Genomic DNA, 27,374 nt, shown 5'->3' with positions numbered 1-27,374 from the left:
CTACAGTCCCCTGGGGGTAAATGGCAGCAACAAGACTGAAGGCCACTCTGTCTGATCCCTAAGCACCCCCTCTACTCTTTTCCCTGCAGAGTAAATAATGGACATAAACGTTCTTTGTAAAGCACCATAAATATAGAAGACTTTAATACTTCATGGTCCTCTGGGATATTTCTTAACTTGGAGGAAAAACATCCATGGTGCATCATTTATCCAGAAATAAAATAGAAAAAAACTACACCATAAACTAGACTTTGGAAAAATAGATGGCCTCATATTTCCATATATATCTAACATTTATTGGGCATTTGTGATCTGCTAGACACATTCATATACAGTATATATATATATATATAATGTATATATATAATATTTGTATATATAGTATGTGTATATATTAGATAGATAGATATATACACACGTATATATAGTATTAACCTCACTTCTGTGAGGCAAGGGTTTATTCCCATTGGTCAGATCAGAAAGTTGAGGCTTATCGAGACATAAAGTGACTTGCCTAAACTCCCATAGCTAGCAAGTGGTGGAGCTGAGGGATGCAAACCCAGGTCTCTGATTACAAAAGCTCCAGCATCTGGCAGGTGCAAAGGTATTTAGTGGGAAGCTGCCCCACCTCCTGCAGATTCCAGACACCCTTGAGAGCTGTGGAGAGTGTCTAATCTCCTTCCAGGTTTTCTCCCTCACTCCTCGTCCTCAGGCTTTGAGTTGGAATAGCCCAGGTGGTAATCACCACTCCAGAATTTTTTAAGCTACTTGGCTTTGGGCAAATTACTCTCAGGGCCTTAGCTTTGCCATTTAAAGATAGAGATATTGTGATGTGCTTGAGAACACCTTTGTGAGGAAAGGGACAAACATACAGGCCCTAGACAGGAATGGGACCTAGTTCACAGTGAAATGCTCCATGAACGTCTTAACTGAATGAAGTAACTATTTTTACGACGCATTTGAAGATGCTTTTTCTGCCTTAGGTGGCTCTCTTTTATTTCCCAGAGCCAACTGGAAGCCAACCTGGTCTTCTAGACCATGCTGGAAAGGCCTGCAGACAACACGCACCTCCTTCCCAAGGCTCTTTTCCCTTTACCAGGCTCTAGAACTGATCTGTAACAATGGCCGAATCCTAGGGTGCATGTGGCGAGCCTGGATTTGTTGATGAGGTGAACTGTCGTTGTGTGAGTCCAGCAGAGACTCAGGCATGGGGTTGGTGAGCACAGCTGTTATAATTCAGGCTCTGGCTCCCATTACCAGGGTTCACACCTCAGCCTTACCACTTGCACCATTCATTATCTCAAGCAAATGATTAAGCTTCAAGCTTCAGCTCCGGCATCTACAAAATGCTCATGTTATAGTGTCTACCATATTGGGCTATTGTGAAGACTAAATGAATTAAAATATGCAAGGCGCTTTGGATGATTCCTGGCACATATTAAGTGCTCTGCTCAACAAATGCTAGCTAGCTATTAGAGAATGAGGCCAACAGTTCTCCAGCCAGGCTCATTTACCTTCATACATGAGACCTTTACCTACATTTTTCCCATATACCCAGCACATTGTGGCAAAATATTAAACCTGCTTCCTGCCTTGTCCAGTATTTATTTACTAAATTATACCCCTGTCTTCTGACTGGGCTTTGTTTTCTCTGAATATCAAAGGTCTCCATCAGATCCTAGCCAGGTCTTGCTTAGACCCCACCCTCCTGTACCCAATTCCCAGGCCTACCACTGTGGAACTGTTTAACTTTAGAGATGTTCCTTAACTTCTCTGATCCCAAGCTCCCACATATGTAAAATAAACATAATAATGGCTCCTTCCTCACTGAAATTAAATAGGAACATGTATGAAAGGGACTTTGTAAAGTGTTCTGCACTTAATATAAACTCAATTAAAGTAAGTCATACTTGTTATTATTTAGTCTCCCAATTTCAGTTTTAACATTCTCCAAAATTTAGGATGAAACATCAGTCCTAAAGACAAACCAGGGTAAAAGATCCACAAAAAAAAGTATTGGAAAATATCCAAATGCAAATCAGTACTGGATTGCAACACATCATTCCTTTATTTTCTGTCTAAATGTTTAGAAGAAAATGAAATCAAGGCCCAGATCCAGTGATCACTTTCCCAGAGCTGGTCTTTCCACGCACACAATCTCACTTGAGTGGATGCTTCGGGGAGACCCAGAAATAGGTGGAAGTATCTTCTTTCCGCTCTGAATAAAGCAGGCCTTTTTAGCCTTCAACAGCGTGGGCTGCAGACTGTGGGGATGTTCCTTGTACAAAGTGTGCTATGAAGAAAATATAGTGCAACTTCCTATGGCACCAGAAAACACACAGTGAGTGCAGAGTGGAGAGGAGGGGCCCCTCAGGACACCCCAGGGAGCTATCCCCCTTTCTCACCTCCACTCTGGGGAGTTAGGCCCTTAAAACACAAATCCTATATCAATGGGGAAGCTGGCTCTGTGAGTGTTTCCAACTTTGAACTCCCTGGCATCAAACAGCAGCGCCCATGCTGTCTCTATCACCCCAGTTTCATGGAAAACATTTCCACTCCTGGGGTTGGGGGAACAAGAAGGGGAAAGTGAGGAGGGAATCTTCTTTCTGTTCCAGAAGAATTCATAGAAGACTTCTCACCTCAGAGTGACAACTTTCCACTTTCAGGTGATCACAAAACTGGACCAAAGAGGTGGGCAATTGGAATTCACTCATGTTATTGTTGCAACTCGGTTAGATTCAGCAAGTGTATGAAGCACTGGGATGCTAGGCCCTGTGCTAGGAGATAAGAGACAGTGGGCACAAGCTCTGCCCTGGGGGAGTTCAGATTGAGTAAGGTTGATGAACATATAAAAAGGAGATCAAAGTTCAGTGTTATACGTGATCATCAGGTCATTGACATAACTCAGAGAATTCTTCATGCCAGTCTATGGACCCACTGCAGCAGATCGACTTGGGAGCGTCCTAAAAATAAAGTTCTCCAAGACTGCATCCCTGGATATTTGTATTCAGTGGGTCTCAGTATGGCCAAAGGATCTTCTTTTTTTTTTTTAAGTAGAACTTGCTGGGAATCTTCTTTGTCTCTTCTCTTTTCTATGCAGTCCACAAAAACTCCACCAGCAAATCCTGTTGTCTCTTCCCGTGGAATACATTCAGGGTTTGGCCCTATCTCATCACCTGCATAATTCCCACTGTGGTCCAAGTCAAAATCTCTTTTCAAGGGACTCTTGGAAGCAGCCTCTAACTTGTCTCCCTGACTGTCCTTGCTGCACTACTGTCTGTTTTCTTCACAGTAGCACTTTGGATGATCACTTCAAGAAGTGATTCTTGAAACATGGATGGTAGGTCATGTTTCCAAGTGCTAAGAACTTTGCAGGGCCTTCCCATCTCATGGAGAGAAAAGCTTCAAGACCCTCCATGGTCTGGCCCTTTGAGACCTTTCAGAGTCTGCTTCTGAAAGCTTTTCCCCAGGCTCCCACAAGGCTCTCTGCTCCAGCCACAGTGGGCCTCATGCTGGGCTGGACTGGGTTCTTGCTTCTCCTGCCTCAGAACCTTGGAACTTTTCTGTGCCTGGAATGCTCTTCCCAAGTGAGGATGACTCCCTCACTTCTTTCAGGTCTTTGCTCAAATGTCTTCTTATCAGAGAGGACTTCTCTGAATGCCCTTTAAATTAGCAGTCTTACTCCTGTGCCATCACTTTCCATCCTGCTTATGCTGCTGTATTATTCTTTATGGCATTTATCATTCTCTCATACTACCACCACCACATGTGTTAAATATTCCTTGGTTTACTTGCTTATTGCCCATCTCCCACCACTAGAACGACAGCAGGACATTACCTGCTTTATACATTGCCGGTTTATAAAACTCGTTCCATAAATAATTTCAAATGGATTAATTAATAGAAGTGAGGGGTTAGGAAGGCTTTTCAAATATAGTTTACAAATGTATAAGGGCAGGAAAAAATGATTAATAAATATTTCTCAAGTATCTCACACCTAGCACATCAACTCTGGGTCAGAGGTGGCTTACAGATAGGATGGGACCCAAGGGATCCAGGTAGAGCCGTAGGTTGGAGGGATTACAAAGCACAACCAATCTGAGATGGTCATCACCATATGCACTTAACCCTTCATAGAACTACCAATCTGCTACTGCCACAATGGAGTGGTATTTCCTTCAAGACATTTAGTAAAAATTAGTAATAATTGAGCAGTTTGGGCATTTTTAGATAATTACTAGATACTAAAACCCAAACACTTATTTTTAAAGTTATTTGTGAGGTCAGTTACTGGCCAAGATCAGGAGACTCTGTCTGGATGGTCTTTTCCGCATTCTGTTTTTTCCCGTTGATTCCAGACCTCAGCATTTATTCTACTGGCTGCATAAGTTTTGAACATCCTGCTCTGCTTCTCAGACTCTCAGTCATCTCTTTTGGAATCTGCAAATGCTCCCAGGAAGGAAGAAGCCCCAAATGCTAGGGTCACCTGTCTAAGCGTAGATCCTGACACCTTACGGGTTTGTACTGCCTTGTTAGATCTCCACAACTGAGTTTGTCTGAATAACTTATTCTTCCTATTTCAGTACACACATAGATACACACACATTTACACAAGTGCCTGCAGACTTACGTATTTTTTATTTATATATGCATATTTATATGTGTATGTATATGTATATATATTTCTTCATATTTTAAGCGTTAGGATCACATTGAATTTATAGATTTGTATGTTAAGTGCAGTTTAAAATATTACATTTTACTTAATTCATCAGAGATTTGCTAATGTCATTAAGTATTTTTAAATGCAATTTTATATTCTTTTTATTTACACAGACTACAGTTTATTCAGCCATTTCCCTTACTGTTAAAAATATGCAGTTTCCATGTATAAATTTTTCATGAATAAAGTTACAATGAATATTCCCTAACAGAAGTTTCTAATGTTCTGTCTGATGATCTCCTAAAGACAGATTTCTAGAGGTTGGGTCAGTGGGTCAAAAGAAATGAGCCAAATTTTGCAACATGTTGCCAATTTTCTTCTCATAAATATTACAGTAAAGTTTCTTCATATCAGCAAGTTATCAGATTGGTTTTGTTAATAAGAACCAGTTTTCTTTAATTTGAGACTTTGCTCACATTTTTCTGCTTAGATTAGAGCAGTATTCCCCTTTATTTTCCTCTTTTAATAGTCTCATCGTCCACATTTAGCTCTAATCCATTGGCACTTATTTTTGCATATAGTATGAGGTGACTGTCAGTCCATTTTTTCTTCCCTGTAATTGACCAATTATGTTTTTTGGGAAAATTTTCTTTCCCATTAAACCTTTGATCTTTGAGCTATATGTATCATGTATAAACTTGTTACAATTTTTGTTTGTTTCTATACAGTATACTCTACTTTATTCCATTAATTTTGCAGTAGAGTTTTTCTCTGCTGTGACAGTTTTAATTATCATAGCATTATAGTACATGTTACCTTCCGGTTGGTGAAGACCCCCCTCTAATTTTTGTTAAAAATTTCTTTGATATTCTAACTCATGTATTCTTTCAAATATACTTTTAAATCACTTTTCAAGTTCTAAATAAAAATTCCATAAGGGATTTTGATTGTAATAATATTAAAGCTGTAAATCATCTTGAGTCATGTATATATATATAGTTACACATTATAACTATTAACATAGTTAATAATAGTTAGCATTTTTAACAGAAATACCTCTCTTCTTTATCTTTTGTAAAGTCATGTACTTTTTTTCTTTTCTAGCTCTCATGCAATTGTTAGTATTGTTTAAGAATAGTTTTGGTGTTTTATCTTACCGATGCTATTGTAAGATCATTGTTGTGGTACATTTTATAAATGATAATTACTGGTACATAGGAAGGCTATTCACCCATTCATGTATTTATTTATCAAATATCTAGAACTTATTAAGTGCTGAGCAATTAATTGACACTATGCTGAGCATTTATTTACTGTGCTGGATGCTAGTTGTCCATTAATGGCTAAAACAAACATCATCTCTGTATTATTAGAACTCACAATCCAGTGCGGCAGATAGGCATCAAGTAACCAAGCAAGCAAATAATATATAATTACAATGTGTGATAAATTCACAGGGTGCAGGAATAAAGTATAGCAGGGAAATCCTACTTTGATATAGTGATCAGGGAGTGTCTATCTGAGAAAACTATAATAAAGCCAAGAACAGAAGGATAAGAGGAATCAGCAAGGCAAGAAGTATGGGGAGTAGTGTTCAAAGAAGAGGAAACAACATTTGAATGTCCCAGAAATGGTAAAAATCTAATGAAGGAATGGAAAGTAACAGAAATCAGATTGGTTAGAGCAAAATGAGTAAGTGAGGAAATGTATAAAATGGTCTTGAAGGATGGTGGAGCCAAGATGGCCGAATAGGAACAGCTCCGGTCTCCAGCTCCCAGCCTGAGCGACACAGAAGACGGGTGATTTCTGCATTTCTGCTTGAGGTACCAGTTTCATCTCACTAGGGAGTGCCAAACAGTGGGTGCAGGACAGTCGGTGAAGCGCACTGTGCACGAGCCGAAGCAGGGCGAGGCATTGACTCACTCGGGAAGTGCAAGGGGTCAGGGAGTTCCCTTTCCTAGTCAAAGAAAGGGGTAACAGACGGCACCTGGAATATCGGGTCAGTCCCACCCCAATACTGCGCTTTTCCAATGGGCCTGGAAAACGGCACACTAGGAGACTGTGTCCCGCACCTGGCTTAGAGGGTCCTATGCCCACAGAGTCTCACTGATTGCTAACACAGCAGTCTGAGATCAAGCTGCAAGGTGGCAGCCAGGCTAGGGGAGGGGCGCCCGCCATCGCCCAGGCTTGCTTAGGTAAACAAAGCAGCCAGGAAGCTCGAATTGGGTGGAGCCCACCACAGCTCAAGGAGGCCTGCCTGCCTCTGTAGGCTCCACCTCTGGGGGCAGGGCACAGACAAACAAAAAGTCAGCAGGAACCTCCTCAGAATTAAATGTCCCTGTCTGACTGACAGCTTTGAAGAGAGTAGTAGTTCTCCCAGCACGCAGCTGGAGATCTGAGAAAGGACAGACTGCCTCCTAAAGTGGGTCCCTCACCCCTGAGCAGCCTAACTGGGAGGCACTCCCCCAGGAGGGACAGACTGACACCTCACTCGGCCGGGCACTCCTCTGAGACAAAACTTCCAGAGGAACTATCAGACAGCTGAATTTGTGGTCTCACGAAAATCCACTGTTCTGCAGCCACCACTGCTGACACCCAGCCAAACGGGGTCTGGAGTGGACCTCTAGTAAACTCCAACAGACCTGCAGCTGAGGGTCCTGTCTGGTAGAAGGAAAACTAACAAACAGAAAGGACATCCACACCAAAAACCCATCTGTGCATCACCATCATCAAAGACCAAAAGTAGATAAAACCACAAAGATGGGGAAAAAACAGAGCAGAAAAGCTGGAAACTCTAAAAAGCAGAGCACCTCTCCTCCAAAGGAACGCAGTTCCTCACCAGCAATGGAACAAAGCTGGATGGAGGATGACTTTGATGAGGTGAGAGAAGAAGGCTTCAGATGATCAAACTACTCTGAGCTACAGGAGGAAATTCAAAACAATAGCAAAGAAGTTAAAAACTTTGAAAAAAAATTAGAAGAATGGATAACTAGAATAACCAATGGAGAGAAGGGCTTAAAGAAGCTGATGGAGCTGAAAGCCAAGTATCGAGAACTACGCAAAGATTGCAGAAGCCTCGGTAGCGGATGCGATCAACTAGAAGTAAGGTTATCGCTGATGGAAGATGAAATGAATGAAATGAAGCAAGAAGGGAAGTTTAGAGAAAAAAGAATAAAAAGAAACGAACAAAGCCTCCAAGAAATTTGGGACTATGTGAAAAGACCAAACCTAAGTCTGATTGGTGTACCTGAAAATGACGGGGAGAATGGAACCAAGTTGGAAAACACTCTGCAAGATATTATCCAGGAGAACTTCTCCAATCTAGCAAGGCAGGCCAACATTCAGATTCAGGAAATACAGAGAATGCCACAAAGATACTCCTCGAGAAGAGCAACTCCAAGACACATAATTGTCAGATTCACCAAAGTTGAAATGAAGGAAAAAACGTTAAGGGCAGCCAGAGAGAAAGGTCGGGTTACCCACAAAGGGAAGCCCATTAGACTAACAGCTGATCTCTCGGCAGAAACTCTACAAGCCAGAAGAGAGTGGGGGCCGATATTCAACATTCTTAAAGAAAAGAATTTTCAACCCAGAATTTCCTATCCAGCCAAACTAAGCTTCATAAGTGAAGGAGAAATAAAATACTTTACAGACAAGCAAACGCTGAGTGATTTTGTCACCACCAGGCCTGCCCTAAAAGAGCTCCTGAAGGAAGCACTAAACATGGAAAGGAACAACCGGTACCAGCCCCTGCAAAAACATGCCAAATTGTAAAGACCATCGAGGCTAGGAAGAAACTGCATCAACTAATGAGCAAAATAACCAACTAACATCATAATGACAGGATCAGATTCACACATAACAATATTAACGTTAAATGTAAATGGGCTAAATGCTCCAATTAAAAGACACAGACTGGCAAACTGGATAAGGAGTCAGGACCCATCAGTGTGCTGTATTCAGGAAACCCATCTCACGAGCAGAGACACACATAGACTCAAAATAAAGGGATGGAGGAAGATCTATCAAGCAAATGGAAAACAAAAAAAGGAAGGGGTTGCAATCCTAGTCTCTGATAAAATAGACTTTAAACCAACAAAGATCAAAAGAGACAAAGAAGGCCATTACATAATGGTAAAGGGATCAATTCAACAAGAAGAGCTAACTATCCTAAATATATATGCACCCAATACAGGAGCACCCAGATTCATAAAGCAAGTCCTGAGTGACCTACAAAGGGACTTAAACTCCCACACAATAATAATGGGAGATTTTAACACCCCACTGTCAACACTAGACAGATCAACGAGACAGAAAGTTAACAAGGATATCCAGGAATTGAACTCAGCTCTACACAAAGTGGACCTAATAGACATCTACAGAACACTCCACCCCAAATCAACAGAATATACATTTTTTTCAGCACCACACCACACCTATTCCAAAATTGACCACATAGTTGGAAGTAAAGCTCTCCTCTGCAAATGTAAAAGAACAGAAATTATAACAAACTGTCTCTCAGACCACAGTGCAATCAAACTAGAACTCAGGATTAAGAAACTCACTCAAAACCGCTCAACTACATGGAAACTGAACAACCTGCTCCTGAATGACTATTGGGTACATAATGAAATGAAGGCAGAAATAAAGATGTTCTTTGAAACCAACGAGAACAAAGACACAACATACCAGAGTCTCTGGGACATGTTCAAAGCAGTGTGTACAGGGAAATTTATAGCACTAAATGCCCACAAGAGAAAGCAGGAAAGATCCAAAATTGACACCCTAACATCACAATTAAAAGAACTAGAAAAGCAAGAGCAAACACATTCAAAAGCTAGCAGAAGGCTAGAAATAACTAAAATCAGAGCAGAACTGAAGGAAATAGAGACACAAAAAACCCTTCAAAAAATTAATGAATCCAGGAGCTGGTTTTTTGAAAAGATCAACAAAATTGATAGACGCTAGCAAGACTAATAAAGAAGAAAAGAGAGAAGAATCAAATAGACGCAATAAAAAATGAAAAAGGGGATATCACCACGATCCCACAGAAATACAATCTACCATCAGAGAATACTACAAACACCTCTATGCAAATAAACTAGAAAATCTAGAAGAAATGGATAAATTCCTCGACAAATACACCCTCCCAAGACTACATCAGGAAGAAGTTGAATCTCTGAATAGACCAATAACAGGTTCTGAAATTGTGGCAATAATCAATAGCTTACCAACCAAAAAGAGTCCAGGATCTGATGGATTCACAGCCAAATTCTACCAGAGGTACAAGGAGGAACTGGTACCATTCCTTCTGAAACTATTCCAATTGATAGAAAAAGAGGGAATCATCCCTAACACATTTTATGAAGCCAGCATCGTCCTCATACCAAAGCCTGGCAGAGACATAACCAAAAAAGAGAATTTCAGACCAATATCCTTGATGAACATTGATGCAAAAATCCTCAATAAAATACTGGCAAACTGAATCCAGCAGCACATCAAAAAGCTTATACACCATGATCAAGTGGGCTTCATCCCTGGGATGCAAGGCTGGTTCAACATACGCAAATCAATAAATGTAATCCAGCATATAAACAGAACCAAAGACAAAAACCACATGATTATCTCAATAGATGCAGAAAAGGCCTTTGACAAAATTCAACAACCCTTCATGCCAAAAACTCTCAATAAATTAGGTATTGATGGGACGTATCTCAAAATAATAAGAGCTATCTATGACAAACCCACAGCCAATATCATACTGAATAGGCAAAAACTGGAAGCATTCCCTCTGAAAACTGGCACAAGAAAGGGATGCCCTCTCTCACCGCTCCTATTCAACATAGTGCTGGAAGTTCTGGCCAGAGCAATCAGGCAGGAGAAGGAAATAAAGGGTACTCAATTAGCAAAAGAGGAAGTCAAATTGTCCCTGTTTGCAGATGACATGATTGTATATCTAGAAAACCCCATCGTCTCTGCCCAAAATCTCCTTAAGCTGATTAGCAACTTCAGCAAAGTCTCAGGATACAAAATCAATGTACAAAAATCACAAGCATTCCTGTACACCAATAACAGACAAACAGAGAGGCAAATCATGAGTGAACTCCCATTCACAATTGCTTCAAAGAGAATAAAATACCTAGGAATCCAACTTACAAGGGATGTAAAGGACCTCTTCAAGGAGAACTACAAACCATTGCTCAATGAAATAAAAGAGGATACAAACAAATGGAAGAACATTCCATGCTCATGGGTAGGAAGAATCAATATCGTGAAAATGGCCATACTAACCAAGGTAATTTATAGATTCAATGCCATCCCCATCAAGCTACCAATGACTTTCTTCACAGAATTGGAAAAAAGTACTTTGAAGTTCATATGGAACCAAAAAAGAGCCCGCATCGCCAAGTCAATCCTAAGCCAAAAGAACAAAGCTGGAGGCATCACGCTACCTGACTTCAAACCATACTACAAGGCTACAGTAACCAAAACAGCATGATACTGGTACCACAACAGAGACATAGATCAATGGAACAGAACAGAGCCCTCAGAAATGATGCCGCATATCTACAACTATCTGATCTTTGACAAACCTGACAAAAACAAGAAATGGGGAAAGGATTCCCTATTTAATAATTGGTGCTGGGAAAACTGGCTAGCCATATGTAGAAAGCTGAAACTGGATCCCTTCCTTACACCTTATACAAAAATTAATTCAAGATGGATTAAAGACTTAAATGTTAGACCTAAAACCATTAAAATCCTACAAGAAAACCTAGGCAATACCATTCAGGACATAGGCGTGGGCAAGGACTTCATGTCTAAAACACCAAAAGCAATGTCAACAAAAGCCAAAATTGACAAATGGGATCTAATTAAACTAAAAGCTTCTGCACAGCAAAAGAAACTACCATCAGAGTGAACAGGCAACCTACAGAACGGGAGAAAATTTTTGCAACCTACTCATCTGACAAAGGGCTAATATCCAAAATCTACAATGAACTCAAACATATTTACAAGAAAAAAAACAAACAACCCCATCAAAAAGTGGGCAAAGGACATGAAGAGACACTTCTCAGAAGAAGACATTTATGCAGCCAAAAAACACATGAAGAAATGCTCATCATCACTGGCCATCAGAGAAATGCAAATCAAAACCACAGTGAGATACCATCTCACACCAGTTAGAATGGCCATCATTAAAAAATCAGGAAACAACAGGTGCTGGAGAGGATGTGGAGAAATAGGAACAGTTTTACACTGTTGGTGGGACTGTAAACTAGTTCAACCATTGTGGAAGTCAGTGTGGTGATTCCTCAGGGATCTAGAACTAGAAATACCATTTGACCCAGCCATCCCATTACTGGGTATATACCCAAAGGACTATAAATCATGCTACTATAAAGACACATGCACACGTATGTTTATTGCGGCACTATTCACAATAGCAAAGAGTTGGAACCAACCCAAATGTCCAACAACGATAGACTGGATTAAGAAAATGTGGCACATATACACCATGGAATACTATGCAGCCATAAAAAAGGATGAGTTCATATCCTTTGTAGGGACATGGATGAAACCGGAAAACATCATTCTCAGTAAACTATCGCAAGGACAAAAAACCAAACACCGCATGTTCTCACTCATAGGTGGGAATTGAACAATGAGGACTCATGGACACAGGAAGGGGAACATCACACTCCGGGGACTGTTGTGGGGTTGGGGGAGGGGGGAGGGACAGCATTAGGAGATATACCTAATGCTAAATGATGAGTTAATGGGTGCAGCAAACCAACATGGCACATGGATACATATGTAACAAACCTGCACATTGTGCACATGTACCCTAAAACCTAAAGTATAATTTAAAAAAATAAAAAAATAAAAATAAAAAAAATGGTCTTGAAGAGGATCAAACGATCCTCATTGTCATGATGGGAAGTTTTCATTTTACTATTTTAACAGTATATTATATTATAATAGGTATACTACATGCACATATACAAAAACCAAAAAGGTAGAGTTTAAAAACCCAGACTTCAGTTTCTGTCCCCAGCATTACCCAATAACTTCTTGAGTGTGTCTGTGCATTTAAAAATGATAGTACATGTTAGTTCTTTCCTTCTTCCACACCCACTTTTCAACTGGATGGATTTATAATATGACCAATCCTCTGTTTAGGGTCATTTAAGTTATTTCTAATTATTTATTATTGTAAATGATGTTATCATATCCTTTGATCTTTGCACATGGGTGGTCATATTTATGAAATAAGAATTAGGGTTACTGAACTCATGAGTAGAAATATTGTCAATTTTTACAGATATTGCCAAATTCACACATTTCACCAACTAGGTATAAGAGTGACTATTTTCCCCACAACCTAGCCAGTGTGAAATGTTAGTAATCTGGGAAATTGATAGTAAAATCATAATGGGAGACCATTCTGCATCCACCAGGTTAGCACTGAGTATTCCCACTCCACACCCCAGAGTCACCTTTGCACATGTGCCCCAGGAACATGCCCACAATGTTCAGAGCAGCATTTTCCACAAGAGAATGGGAGTGGAAATAATCAGAATGCCCACGAGTAGTGGAACAGATAAATGTTTTGTGATGTATTAAGTACTATTTAGCAGTAAAAATAAAGGAACTATCAATGTATGCATCAAAATGAATAAAGAAAATAATGTTTAGTAAAAAATGATTGCAATGATACAAAATTTAAAAACAACTGAAGTCAAACTAAGCAATATGGGAGATTTTCAAAATGTTCATGCCCACTTGACTTCACAGGATCAGTGATTACTCACAGTTGTTTATGTAACTGGATTTAAGTGATGGGTTTATGGTAAGAAAATATGGATTTCAAAACTTTTTGCACCAAAATAAACTTACACAAATGTTGCAACGTGTCTAAATAGGAATCAACTTGAGATACTAAAAAGGATAAGATATCAGTTACAAAAGAACCCCTATGAGAGCAACATGAATTCTGCTAAAATTGAAGTAAAGACAAATGTCAAATTGATGGGGAAGCTTTGGTGGAAGAATGGTGAAATCACTGGTGCTTTACAAAGGTTCATAGAAAGAATTCCCCAGAGAAATCAGCAGTTTACCAATGGATCACTCATTTTGAGAATGGATGAGATGATGTTGAAGACATAAAGCCCACAGGGCAGACAATCCACATCAATCTGTGAAGAAAAAGTTAACTGTATTCATGTCCTAATCGAAGAGGACCAACAATTAATGGCAGAAACAACAGCCAATATCATCAACATCTTAATTAGTTCATCTTACACAATTCTGGCTGAACAATGAAAGTTGATCAAACTCTGCTTGATGGGTACCAAAATCCATGTGCCCAAATCAGCTGCGGACAAGAGCAGAGCTTTCAGTGGACATTTTAAACAAGTAGGATCAAGATCCTGAAGCATTTCTTTGAAACACTGTAACAGGAGATGAAACCTGGTTTTCAAAATTTGCTGAGGCTAACTTCAGGTCCTATCCTAAGATGATATTTTACAAATTTTCAATATGTGCCTTAAAAGAATTTCTACTATCTAATTATTGAATAGCATGTTTGTATTAGTCCGTTTTCATGCGGTTGATAAAGACATACCTGAGACTGGGTAATTTATAGAGAAAAAGAGGTTTAATGGACTCACAGTTCCACGTGGCTGCGGAAGCCTCACAATCATGGCAGAAGGAGAAAGGCACGTCTTACATGGTGGCAGGCAAGACAGAATGAAAGCCAAGTGAAAGAAGAAATCTCTTATAAAACCATCAGATATCTTAAGACTTATTCATTACCACGAGAACAGTATGGGGGAAACCATGACCATGATTCAAGATGAGATTTTGGTAGGGACACAGCCAAACCATATCAATGTTTCATTTCAAGGTTGTTAATCATATGAGCTTTCCAAATTGTCTCTATCTTTGCTGACATTTTAATCTGTTTGGTATATAAACTGCTGAAAATTGTGTTAAAAGAGACCACTATGACTATAGATTTATAAATAATTACATAGACTTTTATCTTATTTTGCAGTGTATATTTTGAGGCTATGTTATTAAATGTGTCCATGTTCAGAATTTTTATGTATTTCTCATGTATTAAATCCTTTATTATTGTATAGTGACCCTACTTATCTCTAGTAATGCCCTTTTCAAAAAATTATCTTTAGTCTGGTATTTATACAACAAAGCCAGCTTTATTCTGTTTTGACTTCCAAATTTTTATATCAATATATTTTAGGACTATATGTTACAAATAGGACATATAATATTTATTTTTATCTAATCTGAAAATCTTTATCATAACTGAAGAATATGTCTCCTATATGTAACATTTTTATCTGACTGTTTTCAAGATTTTGTTTTTTTAGCATTTCGATTATGATGTGCCCAGGAATAGTTTTGTTCACAGTTATCCTATGTAGGGTTTGCTAAGATTATTGAACCTGTAAATATGTATCTTTATAAAATTGATAAGAATTGCATTATGTCTTTAAACAAATTAGTTTAGCCCCATTCTCTCTTTCCTTTTCTTCTGAGAATCCAATCATATGTATGTTAGGCCTTTCAATGTTGTCACACAAACTACTAAAACCTTTTCATAAATCATTTAAAAAAATTTTTTTTGGCTGACTGTGGTGGCTCACACATGTAATCCCAGCACTTTGGGAGGCCCAGGCAGGCAGATCACCTGAGGTCAGGATATCAAGACCAGCCTGGCCAACATAGGAAAACCTCATCTCTACTAAAAATACAAAAATTAGCCACATGTGGTGGTGCACACCTGTAATCCCAGCTACTCGGGAGGCTGAGGCAGGAGAATTGCTTGAATCTGGGAGGCAGAGGTTGCAGTGAGCCAAGATTGTGCTACTGCACTCCTGCCTGGGCAACAGAGTGAGACTCTATCATATATATATATATATATGCCAGGCACAATTGCTCACGCCTGTAATCCCAGCATTTTCAGAGGTCAAGGTGGATAGATCACTTGAGGTCAGGAGTTTGAGACCTACCAGCCTGGCCAACATGGTGAAACCCCATCTCTACTAAAAATACAAAAATTAGCTGGGCGTGGTAGTACACACCTGTAATCCCAGCTACTCAGGAGGCTGAGGCAGGAGAATCACTTGAACCCGAGAAGTGGAGGTTGCAGTGAACCAATATCACACTACTGCACTCTAGCCTGGGTGATGGAGTGAGACTCCGTATCAAAAAAAAGTGTATAAAGATATATTTTTATTTATTAATATATATTATTAAATAATATATATTTATTATTTTTTCAAAATGGTTATATTCTATTGTCATATTTCCAAATTTACTGATTCTTCCGTCATCTATGTTCTGCTGTTAATATCCAGTTGGTTCAGATATTTTGTTTTTTCAGTTCTGAAATTTTCTTTTTTTGAGGTTTCTATTTATTTTATTTCTTATCTTTTCATTCACTGCTAAAATATTTACTTTCAGTGAATTTCATTCACTGCTAGAATGTCACTGAGCAAAGTTGTAAGAACTATTATAATCTCAGCCTGCTGATTCCAACATCTGGGTCAGATTAGAATAGATGTCTATTGACTCTTTTCTCTTGAGATTGAGTCACATTTTAATGTTTATTTTTATGTCACATAATTCTGTGCTATGTTCTAGACATTGTGAATGCTCTATAGTTAAGACTGAATTATCTTCCATTCCCCTGGAAATAGTGATTTTTGTTTTGTTCTGTTTCACTTTAGCAGGTAATTAACTTGATTGAACTCAAAAGAAAGTCTTTGTCTTTTGGACTGCAGTTCAAATATCAGTTCAGTTATTTTATCCTTAACTCAATTGCTTACTGTCTTCCCTATGCATATGTGGTTCAGATAAGAGGTTATAAAACAATTTTAGGTTTTCTTTCACCAGGTTCTTTTCTTTTTGGAATTCTCCTCCCACTTTCTGGAAGCTATAGTGGTCTGGAACTCTGTTCTTTGCTTCTTCAAGCACCTGCGTTTTCTATTGGAGTTATAGCTACCACACACTGCATGAGCTGTGGCCTGTTCTCAGGCTAAAGCCATAAAAACAAAGAAATTCAGACTATGTTGTTCATTTCTTCCATGTGTTGACCCCTCTTCAAGAATCTGTCTGCTTTTCTTGACTGAAGAGTAGTTAGAAAGGGGGCAAATGAAAAAGTAGGAAGCCCAATTTAAGAGTCCAGGAAGCATATTTTGATGCCTAGAAATAGAATAATGGAAGTGGAGATGAAAAGCAATAGAAAAACGTGTTTGTTTTCTTGAGTTAGAAACAAGACTTGGATTCTATCCAAGAAGACCTGAGAACACCAGAGTCTAAATATAGTAGTCAATGTATTCGAAGGCAAAGGTATTCAATGGATTCCTTTCCTGTTAATTCTTAGTCTCTTCTTTTTATTCCCACCAGATTCTCCAGCCCCTTAAAAGTCAGAAGCTTTTGCTGGTGAAAGGGAGAGAGATAAGGTGGAGTGAAGAAGCCAACCGGATTCCCTCTTTTTCACAGCAGGTTTCCCATGAAGACCCCAGTCTAAACCTGGGGAGAAAGAAGCCTTAAATTGGAGAAAGTGGTGAAAGAAGCCCTCTCCAAAGGGATGACATTTGCCTCAAGATCTGAATGAAGGGCATAGTTCTGCAAACATGCGATTAAACATGTGGATTACTACATTAGGATTTACCTTGGAAATTCATATTTATTTGTGTATTTTATTGTTGCTTGTAATTAGCTTTTGTTTTAAGCACCTGACCAAACTGTGTTTGTTTCAGGTTGTGGCCCAGGCAGTGTTATTCATGTGTATGAACACAGCTGGAATCTTCATCAGTTACCTATCAGATCGGGCCCAACGCCAAGCTTTCCTGGAGACTCGGAGGTGTGTGGAGGCCAGGCTGCGCCTGGAGACAGAGAACCAAAGACAGGTACCAACTGACAAGGCTGTGTGTTTTAGTTATTACCTAGCCAGTCTCTAAATTATATGGAGCTACTGTTTTACTCCCAAACACGTCCTGACTTGCAAGTGTTCTCTTAAAGTTTATGTCACAGGATTCCAGAGTCTGAAATAGTTGTGTTAGACTTACAGGTCAAAATGGGTTGGTCTTATTCTCCACATTCAATTCATCGTTCCCCATAAGAAATAAAGAGGTTACAGTCACAAATTTATTTTCTGACACCTTACACTGACATCTGTGTTTGTGAACAAGATCATGATTCCTCAAAATCATCAGCATGCCCATCTTTGACCCTCTTTCTTTTAAACTGTAAATGTGTTATTTCAGATAATTTTTTTTTTCTGTTTACCAATTCAAATTAGAGTGAGCACATAGAAGAATCTTACACGTCTAGTCTCTAAAACCACAACCTGATTTTTAGAAGAGATGTACACAAAAAAGTCCTGTGGACATGATGCCAACATCAAAATAAGGGATACAGTAGGAAAAGAAGTTGGATTGCAGGGGGCAATAATGTGTTCCAATTTGGAGAGGTTAAGATAAAAGAATTTTTTGGACATCCTGATTGGGTGGATATTATAGGAACTTAAAAGTAGCTTTGGCCTCAAATAATATATTTCTCCAAAATTAAATTTATTTTCAAAGAATAAAGATTTGTCCCTATTAAAGATATTTATATATTTTAAGTCCATGAATACCTTTGTTCTGAACACAATTTTCCAAGGGGAATATCAAGAATGTGTTGAAAACTGGTTTTAGTATCAACTTATAGCATCCTAAGTATATATGCTCTTGGAAATTTTATGCTTGTAGATATATTATCTCTACAATACTAGACCTTTTTTTGACTAAGCCCTTTTTCTTACAGTTATGTCTTATTATTTATAATACAGCACATTTCTTATTTAAGACTTTAGGCAATAATAGTTTGCAAAAATCATAAAGAAAGTAACAGAGAAAGACTCAACATTTTCTTCATGATTAATTTGCATCAAGTCACCAGGAAGTCAGGGATCTTTGAAGTGAGTGAAGCCAGGTCCGTGTGACTCTGATGGATGAGATGGACACGTAGGGCCCACCTGACAGGACTAAACTCCCACTGCCATCTGCTGTCGCCCAGGGCAGAGGAAACTACTGAGTTTTCAGATCTTACTTTGACTTTACAAAATTCAGAATAAGGAATTTCTAAGTTACTGCCTAAAATAATTCTGGAACCTAATAGTAGTTTCTCTGAATAGCCCTTGGAATAATTAAGAAACATAACGTTAAGAAAGAAAACACCTTGTACAATAAACATGAGTATCTCCCAAGACTATTGTATTATGTTCCTGTGCAAAACAGATCAGTTGCCAGACTGGCATGTCACTCTTTCCATGGGATCTGTGCCAATTCAGAGAATGCTGCCATATTAATAATTTATTCAACTGTTCTTAATGCTTTGTCACAACAAGAGCTGAAATTGTGGGTGAGTTGTATGGTATGCCTCTTATTTAGTGTTTATGATATATTGAAGACACTAAAAAATATTGCCTTACCATCTCCATAAGACTTTTTGCTTCTTTTCTCATCCTTCAAGTTGGGTGTCTTGGAATCACTGTGATCTAATAATCTAAAGTTGTGGAGGAATCATCCACCATTCTCTCTAATCTGTATTTTTTTTAAGTTGGCAGAAGGAGGAAGAAAATAATAATATACAGAGGTAAGAGAAAGTGACAACTAGAATTTAATGAAAAGACCACTAGAGTTTGGGTCATGGTTCTTATTACTTCCTAGTTGGGCCACCTAAGCTATTTAACTTTCCACCATAGGTTCCTTTTTTATACATGGGGCAATATCTTTCTCTTCTGCATTACATTTGCCTCAAGTGAGATATTATGTAGAAAGCAATACAAACATATAAGTCAGTTTCATTGACTTCTTGGATAAAATACAAGAAAATACTATCTTTTGTGGAAGGTTCTTTGCTCCTAGAATTAAGTAAAATATTGTGTAGGCTTCTTTTAGTCCTATGTTCACAACTATGATAAGATGTTTGTGGCATGTTGACCACCCTTTATTTACCCAAGGGTATTGTCTGAGATAACTGACTCCACATCATCAGTGCTAAAGTTACTTTCCACTGGCATTTGATCTCTGCTTCAAGTTTCCATTATCCTTGAGAACTTCCTCAGTAATAGATGGGCAGTATAGTCTGGCAGAGAAAACATAGGCTTTCAAATGAGATTGCCCTAGATTAGTAATTTTTACTTGGTTACTGTTTTAGTGAGCTTGAGCAAGCTCTGAGTCTTAGTTTCCCCATCGATGGCATGGGAATAATAAAATCCTTTCGGAAAAGTCTCCTTAATGATTAGAATTGTGTGAGATGCCCTTGCAAGTCAGTGAAGAGTTTCTATTAGCATTATTGTGTGTAATGATTTATATGAATCAGTCAACATAGTTCAGTCCCAAGAGGACTTATGTGAGAATTTATTATGGATTGACTTGGCTCAGCTGTAGTAACTTAGGGTTATTTATATGGAGGTAAATCAGGATGATGGCTCTCCTTAAGTGCATAGCAACCAGAATCATCATTAGGTCCTATCCATATCTTTTAAAATATCATGTGTCATTGACAAATGAATTCCCATTTTCCTCTTATCAGAACTAATTTTAATGCCATAATTGTTAAAAATTCTCTACCCTGTGAAGGAGATGCTGTAAGAACCTAAGTGACAGCAGATACCTTTTCTTTGGATAATGATCCTAAATAAGATTGATAGTAATATTTTGCAATTATAAATTAAGAATCAAATAGGTTATATTCAACAGAAATGACCGGGTTTTGTGGGATTTTTCAAGCACTCATGATTTTTATCTCACGGTAGGATACAAAAAAAATTAATCATTTAATTTGTTCAACCGTGAATGAATTCCTTTATGGAGGGTCTATTATGTGTCAGGAGCTCTGCTGAGCATTGGGAATATAATGCTGACTAGCAATCAGATCCTGGCCTTAAAGAGTTTACAAGGTGTAGAAGAAGCTGAATGACTACACAGACATGTATGGCAACAGTGTATGGGTCAAACCTAACCTGGAGGCTTGTAGAAGGCTATCGAAAAAAAATTTTACCTGAGCTGACATGTGAATAGGATTCAGCTCAGTGGAGAAGCAGTAAACAGTCCACCATAAAGAGCAAAAAACACATGCAAAAATCTTAAATTAAGAGAGAAAGTAGTTTGTTGGAAGGATTTATGAGAATTCCCATGATCACTCATTCATTTATTCATCTATCTATTCACCCATTCATGCTGTAGAGAGACAGCCAAATAAGACTCAGTCTTTACTCTGAATTGGACCTGGAGGATGAGTATGACTTTAATTATTAGAAGAGAGGGAAGAAAGAAATTAGCAAAGATACCGATGACAAGATACATATGACCTATTAAAGGACAGCAATGACGGACACTAGGTTTTCTCTGATATCCTGCAGCAAATTGTGAACCTCTTAAGTGGAACATTACTGCTTTCCATTCAATAACAGATATATATTTCCTGAGTGTTAACTATGCACCAGGCATTATTCAAAGTGCTGTGTACACCAAAGTGAAGAAATTCTTTGACAGATCTGTGTTACAGCATGCTACACTGGATCTCAATCATTGCATGTCTCTTTCCCCAAACTGCTATTTCACCACCCTGTGCCATGTATTAATGGTTCTGGGAAATCCACCTCCCTCCTAATGTGTCTCTCCTCTTCTGCCTCAGCATTCCTTTCTCCATGAGGCTTGCTTTTGTCTCCCAGGTAGAGTTGAAATGTTTTTCTTGTACTCGCTGCATGCCATGATAGTTAAGTCTATTAAAGAATGCGTCCCACTTTATGACATATACTAATCTGTGCTTCTCTCTCTCCACAACTTCTAAAGACTAGTTAAAGGCAGCTACTCTATGTAATTCAATGGATTCTCTGGTTTTTATCTAGCATAGTGGCTGAAATGTAGGGTCTTCTGAGTAATATTTATTTAACTAGTTACACTGAATTCAAACTTCGGCTCCTAGCTTCACTTCTACCTACATGAATATTAAAATAACTCCTTTGTGTAAAAATAAAGATACCTGTATCCATTGTGCCCTCCATTTAAAAACTTAGTGGGAAGAGCACTTTTACCCATTTCAGGAGAGACTGGGACAGGCTGAGCATACATCTTAAGCCGACTTGTTAGGGGAATTTTCCATCTGGAAGCTACATCTTGAAGCATCTTTCTTTAGGGAGTTAGATTCTAATTACTATAGTTTTCATAATCCTGCTGCTTCTCCCAAATGATGCAAATGGCCCATATTTATTTTAAATATTAAAATGAATTAATTGTTTTTCTTTCAGCTTGGAGAATTGTATAAACCTTCTTATGGTAATCATGGCATTTCGAGGTGTCTCAGAATCTCTGGGGGCACTGGAATAAAGTTTCTGATGATACCATATGTTGCAGCAGCAGGAAGATTATTTTTAAATGCAGCAGATGTTTCAGCTGTATTAAAGCAATTCTGTTAAACTTAAATATCTTTGTTAGACAATATTGGTGTAAACTGGTGGTTCAGACAGTAGATTTCCATCCTGCTTATACTGCTGTATTATTCTTCCTTATTCCTATTCCTTATTCCTATTATTATTCAGCTTCCTACTGAGTTCTGAGTTGATTAGTTTGATTCATTCTGGTACCTTTTAACATCCTGGGGACTTTTTAAAGTTAAAAATAATATTGATTAGTACAGTAGAGCTTTGTCATTTTTAATTCATTCAGAGAATCAAGGTTGACCTAGAAGTGGTAGAACCTTAGAATCTTTATTCTTTCTGCTCCAACTAGATGGGTCTTCTCATTATACTCCAAAAACCTCTTACTTCCAAGTCATTTTCTGTTATTCTTCATTCCTTATGTTCAAAGCCACCCACTGACCACCCATCGTGTTCAGCTTATCTGTTATCAACGTCTTTCATATTCATTATTCTTTAGTTTATACTGAAATATTCACTGTTTCCTACACATTCTTCTTACCCTCTACACTCATGCCTTTGTTTACATCATTTTCCCTACCTGGTGTAACTTTCCTTTCATCCCTGCACCTTATCCATCCTTCAAAACTCAGCTCAAATGTCACCTCCATGAGAATTTCATTCATACATTTCTGTATGGAATTAGTCTCTTTAGATATTCTGCTATACCCTTGCCTTATTTTTGCCTCCTCATATCCTTGATTTTCATAGCACTTGGCATTGCTGAGTCATCCCCCAACCCCCTTTCCTTGAAGCACTCTCCTCTCTTAATTTTACTAGGGGGCACTTGATTTTCTTTCCAGTCTTTCAGATTCCTGTTTCCTTCACATATCCCTCTTCCTCCTCCAAACACTTAAATGTAGGCATCCTTCAAGGGCCTCTCCTTGACCCCTTCTTTTTTGTTCATGTCTTGGCTCTCTTTTGGTGCTGTATGATGGCTTCAGCCATCACTTCCGGATGGTTCCCACATCAGTATCTCTAACATTACATTATTTTCTGAACTCCAGATGCCCACCACCAACACCAGCTCGATAGCCTCATCAGCATGTCCTACATGTATCACCAGCTTGGCCTGTTCATGATCCTCCCATCCCCCCAAAAAGTACTCCTCTTTCTCTGTGATACACCCTTATACCTGATCCGTTCACATCAACCATGGTCCCTATCCCTGTGGGTGCTATCTTCACCATATATGCACACATTTTTTTCTATATTTCCTTTACTAGTACTGCCTGGTTTAAGTCCTCTCACAAAATAGCTTTCTAATTGGTGTTAACCAGTTACTAACCAGTGTATACTAATTTAGCCACTTGTAGTCACTCACCTTAACATTCTTCTTGAAAAATAAATCTATTTCCCTTTTCTCCATTTTCCTTATGATCTATGAAATTAAAAAAAAGAAACTAAACGAACTTACTGAGCTCTGCAGGGCATGAAGCCAATGCCACTGCTTTCTTTCACCTATTCTTGTCCCTCTCTAGCTGATGTTGAGATGGTGAGGCAGGAATCCATTGGTTTCTCTTTTCCAGAGAGCAGGATTCACATGTTAGAAGTCATTGTATATACATTCTCCAGACCTTTCTGTGGGGTAAAAATGTGATTCCTCCCCACAGGCAGTCTACCCCACAGGGAGCCCATTCATGCAGTCTCCTCTCCTCCCCACAGGGAGCCCACTCATGCAGTCTCCTCTGTCCCCCACAGGGAGCTCACCCATGCAAGTTCCCATCCTCTTCACAGGGAGCCCACCCATGCAGGCTCCTCTCCTCCCCACAGAGAGGCCACCTATGCAGGCTGCTGTCCCCTACCCCTGATAGGAAGCCCAGACATTCAGGCTGCTGTCCTCCCTGCAGGGATTCCACTGATGCAGTGAGCCCACAGTAGCCAGCTACTCTGCCTCTGGCTGGGGAACTGTGGCTATAGAGCAGAAAGAAGAAATAGGAAGCTCATGTCTGCTTCCTTTGCAGCCAAGTCTCCCATTCGTTTGCCAATAATAAAGTGGCTGCTGATTGATTTGATTTGGTCGATTCCTGTCTGTCTTCCAATTGTCTGTCTTCTATTTCTCAGTTGGTTCATTTGAGAAGGGAGGTGTATGACTAACTCACATCTCAAAACCCCAGCACAGAGTATTACACCTGTCAGGATCATCTTCTTAGTGCCTAATATGGATTATATAAGACCTCACACTAAATGTGAGAAAGCCCCAGGATTGCTACTGCCCATAGAACCCACCCGATTTCATTTACCCTGCATCACAGCCCATTCACCACCTGGCTCCAGTGTGACATTCCAATCATGTCACTTGCTACCTCCCACTTTGTACTCCAACACTTCACACAGCCCAGCAAAGATGCCCCACACTTCTATGCCTTGGATTTCTTGCTGGTCTTTCCCTATCTGTCTCCCTCCCTCTCTGCTTCTCTGCCATTCTCTCTGCCGCTGGAGTGTGGCCTTTATGGATCTCATCAAGACTCATTACCCTCTGGCTTCTTGTTGGGTTCGGCCAGTGGGAGGCACTGGACATGAACTAGAGTGTGAGAGGACAGAGACGTCCATATATTTATCTTCCCATATCCTACCCTGCTGGATTGTAGATTTACAGTGGCTGCATTTATCCACCAAAAGCCACAGTTCCTATCAGGCAGCCCTCGCTTAGAGTAAAGGATTTGCCAGATTCCAGGGGTGTTTGTAGCTGCCTGTCCTTCCTAACCTTGGGGTGCTTTACCATCCATTGTTGAGTACCTTAATTTTTCAATAACTCTCTTTCATTATCCCTTTTGAGGTACCAGCTATGTCCTGCCAGGAACCTAAATGACATGCCACTATTGCTCCATTAGGATGAGATGTTCCACTCCCACTCTGTATATATTTGTGGGGCAGTTCAGCAGAGCAGAAAGACACTGGGCTAGAAGTCAGAAAATCTCTACTCTGTCCAGTATGGTACTAGCCCTCTGTGTATATTTAGCACCTGCAATGTGCCTGTTTTAAAATGAGACATGCTGTGCATGTAAAATACACACCAGATTTTAAAGACAATCCAAAAAAAGAAGAAATGCAAAATATCTCATTAATGACTTTTTACAAACTAATTGAATGTTGATTATACATTGAAATGATATTTGGAATATATTTAGTTAACTAGAATATACAATTAAAATGAATTTCAACTGTTTCTGGCTAATTTTTTATGAAATTTTTAAATTGGGAATTTTTAAATTATATTTCTGCAGGACAGTATTGACCTAGATGCTTGTCCCATTTCTATTTCTAACTTGCTAGTGTGACTCTGAGCAAGTTGTCAAATCATTTTGTATGTGAGTTTTCTCATCTCTCAATTAGAAATGATAATTCCTTCCCTAACCCACAGCAGTGTTTTGAGAGACAAATAACATAATGCCTGAAAAAGTGTTATTTCAACTGTAAAGAACTCTACAAATGTTAGGGCTCTTTCTGTGAAGATCTCACCAACACCCCAATCTGATGCTCAGATGCCCTCCCCACCCCCCCCTTATGAAGCTTTCTCTAATGTTTCCTGTTGTAAGTTCTTTCTTTCTTTTTGGCACTAAGACACTTTTCGTTAACATGAGTTTTTCACATTCTGTTTTATATCAGGGTCAGCACCATGCTTCCCTCCAATTGCCAGGAAGGTTTTGAGTGGCAAGCACAGTACCAGTGTTAATGGCCTCTGATCTCCCTGTAACAATTGACTTCACTCGAAGAACAGTGTTTACCCGATGTGGGTGGGACACCAGCTCTTGCGTTCCATCTGGCTGCCTGGTTCTTTGCAATCTTCCTAGCACATTATTTGTATTTTCTGGCATGATGGAAGAAATGAAGGCTTTGAAGAAAAACAAACCTGTAGTTGATTCCTAGCTCTAAGTCTATATCTGGGTGACTGTGTGTACACCAATCTTAGATTCAACATCTGTCGAAGATAATAATCCCTAGATCTCAAGCTGGTTGTAAGAAAATCAAGCAATATATAGAAAGCATCTGACCCATTGGCTGACATAGTGGGGCCTCAATAGATGAGAGCTGGGGGTCATGGCTGATCCTTGAACTGTTGAATCACCTGGGCCATATCCTAAGTTTATAAGTAGAAGGTATTCTGATTCTAGTAACAACAGTTTTTCTTCTTGTTATTTGTGTTCTTATTCAAATTTGGTATCCATAAGCAATATAAATTTTTAATGCTACCCTTGATTCAAAGACAGTTCATGACCCTATGCTCATGTGAAATTATAATTTGCATACAGAGGCCATCCAGAAAGCAGAAATCAATCACCATCAGGGACCTCAACACCTTTGATCCAGCCTGGAGGAGCTGTAGGAGCCGCTGAAGAACTCTGTGGGGGCTTTTTATCTTGAAATTCTGTGCAGATAATTTTGACTAAAGAAATTGAAATTGGAAACCTAATGTAGCCTAACTATAAAATGCTGAAGAGAAGACATGCTCTGTTGCCTTGATACAGTCGAAGACACATTTCTAGAGTGGTAGTAAAATAGAGTGGGAGAAAAATAAGTATTTTTTAAATAACCCATGCCTAAAATAGCTTATTTTAGTGAGACTTGAGTATGGGTCAGTTGACCAGAATTCTACATTTACTATTTTGCATGAGTCACACCCAAAACAGATTGGCTATAAAAGAGGTAAAATAATTTAACGGCACTATCTCAGCTATCTTGGTGTAAAACCATCCTAGAATTTTTTTTCTTCTAATCTTTCGCAAATGTCTTGCCCACACCTCATTTGAAAGCAATGTTTTTAGAATGAAAGTTTTGAGTATAGCATAGTATTCAACTCATTTTTCATAGAAACAAAAGCTTGCTTATCATAAACAGATTTGGAAACAAACATTATTGCCTCTTGGTAAAGATAGTACACAACTAGCAGACGTCGGGGATAGGCTTGAAAGAACCAGCTAGCTATGAGCATTTAGTGTATACTGTTGACAGCCTTTCACAGTAGATAGGCTAGTGAATCACTTAAGTGGGGTAGGGAAGCCACTGTGATGCAGTGCTATTCTGTAAATTATTTATGAAAAGTCCAAAATTCCAAGTTGATCTTTTAAAAACATTGACACTACTCTTGATCGGCTGTTGGAATGTTGGAATCTAGAAACTTGAGACAGAGGCTGAGAATTATGCCGTCAAAGCAAAAGGAAACCTGGCATAAGGCAAAACCATTATTTCATCCTTCATTTGTTCAACAAG

The 27,374-nt window shown here is 39.0% G+C and overlaps 1 protein-coding gene across 3 annotated transcripts in view; it reads left to right on the top strand.

Moving 5' to 3' along the window:
- The window catches only part of ADCY8 (adenylate cyclase 8), a 271,269-nt gene that overhangs the window by 40,723 nt on the left and 203,172 nt on the right, over positions 1-27,374 (top strand). For all 3 annotated transcript variants that reach the window (XM_003256212.3, XM_030795007.1, XM_030795008.1), the window contains exon 2: positions 17,458-17,607. In XM_003256212.3, coding sequence (XP_003256260.1) covers positions 17,458-17,607 — 150 coding nt within the window. The remainder of the gene's footprint in view (positions 1-17,457; positions 17,608-27,374) is intronic.

The sequence above is a fragment of the Nomascus leucogenys genome, chromosome 16 (genome assembly GCF_006542625.1).
Source record: "Nomascus leucogenys isolate Asia chromosome 16, Asia_NLE_v1, whole genome shotgun sequence".
In the NCBI taxonomy this organism is placed as follows: domain Eukaryota; kingdom Metazoa; phylum Chordata; class Mammalia; order Primates; family Hylobatidae; genus Nomascus; species Nomascus leucogenys.
The sequence above is the reverse complement of the archived record's forward strand: the minus strand, read 5'-3'. Positions and strand labels throughout refer to the sequence as shown.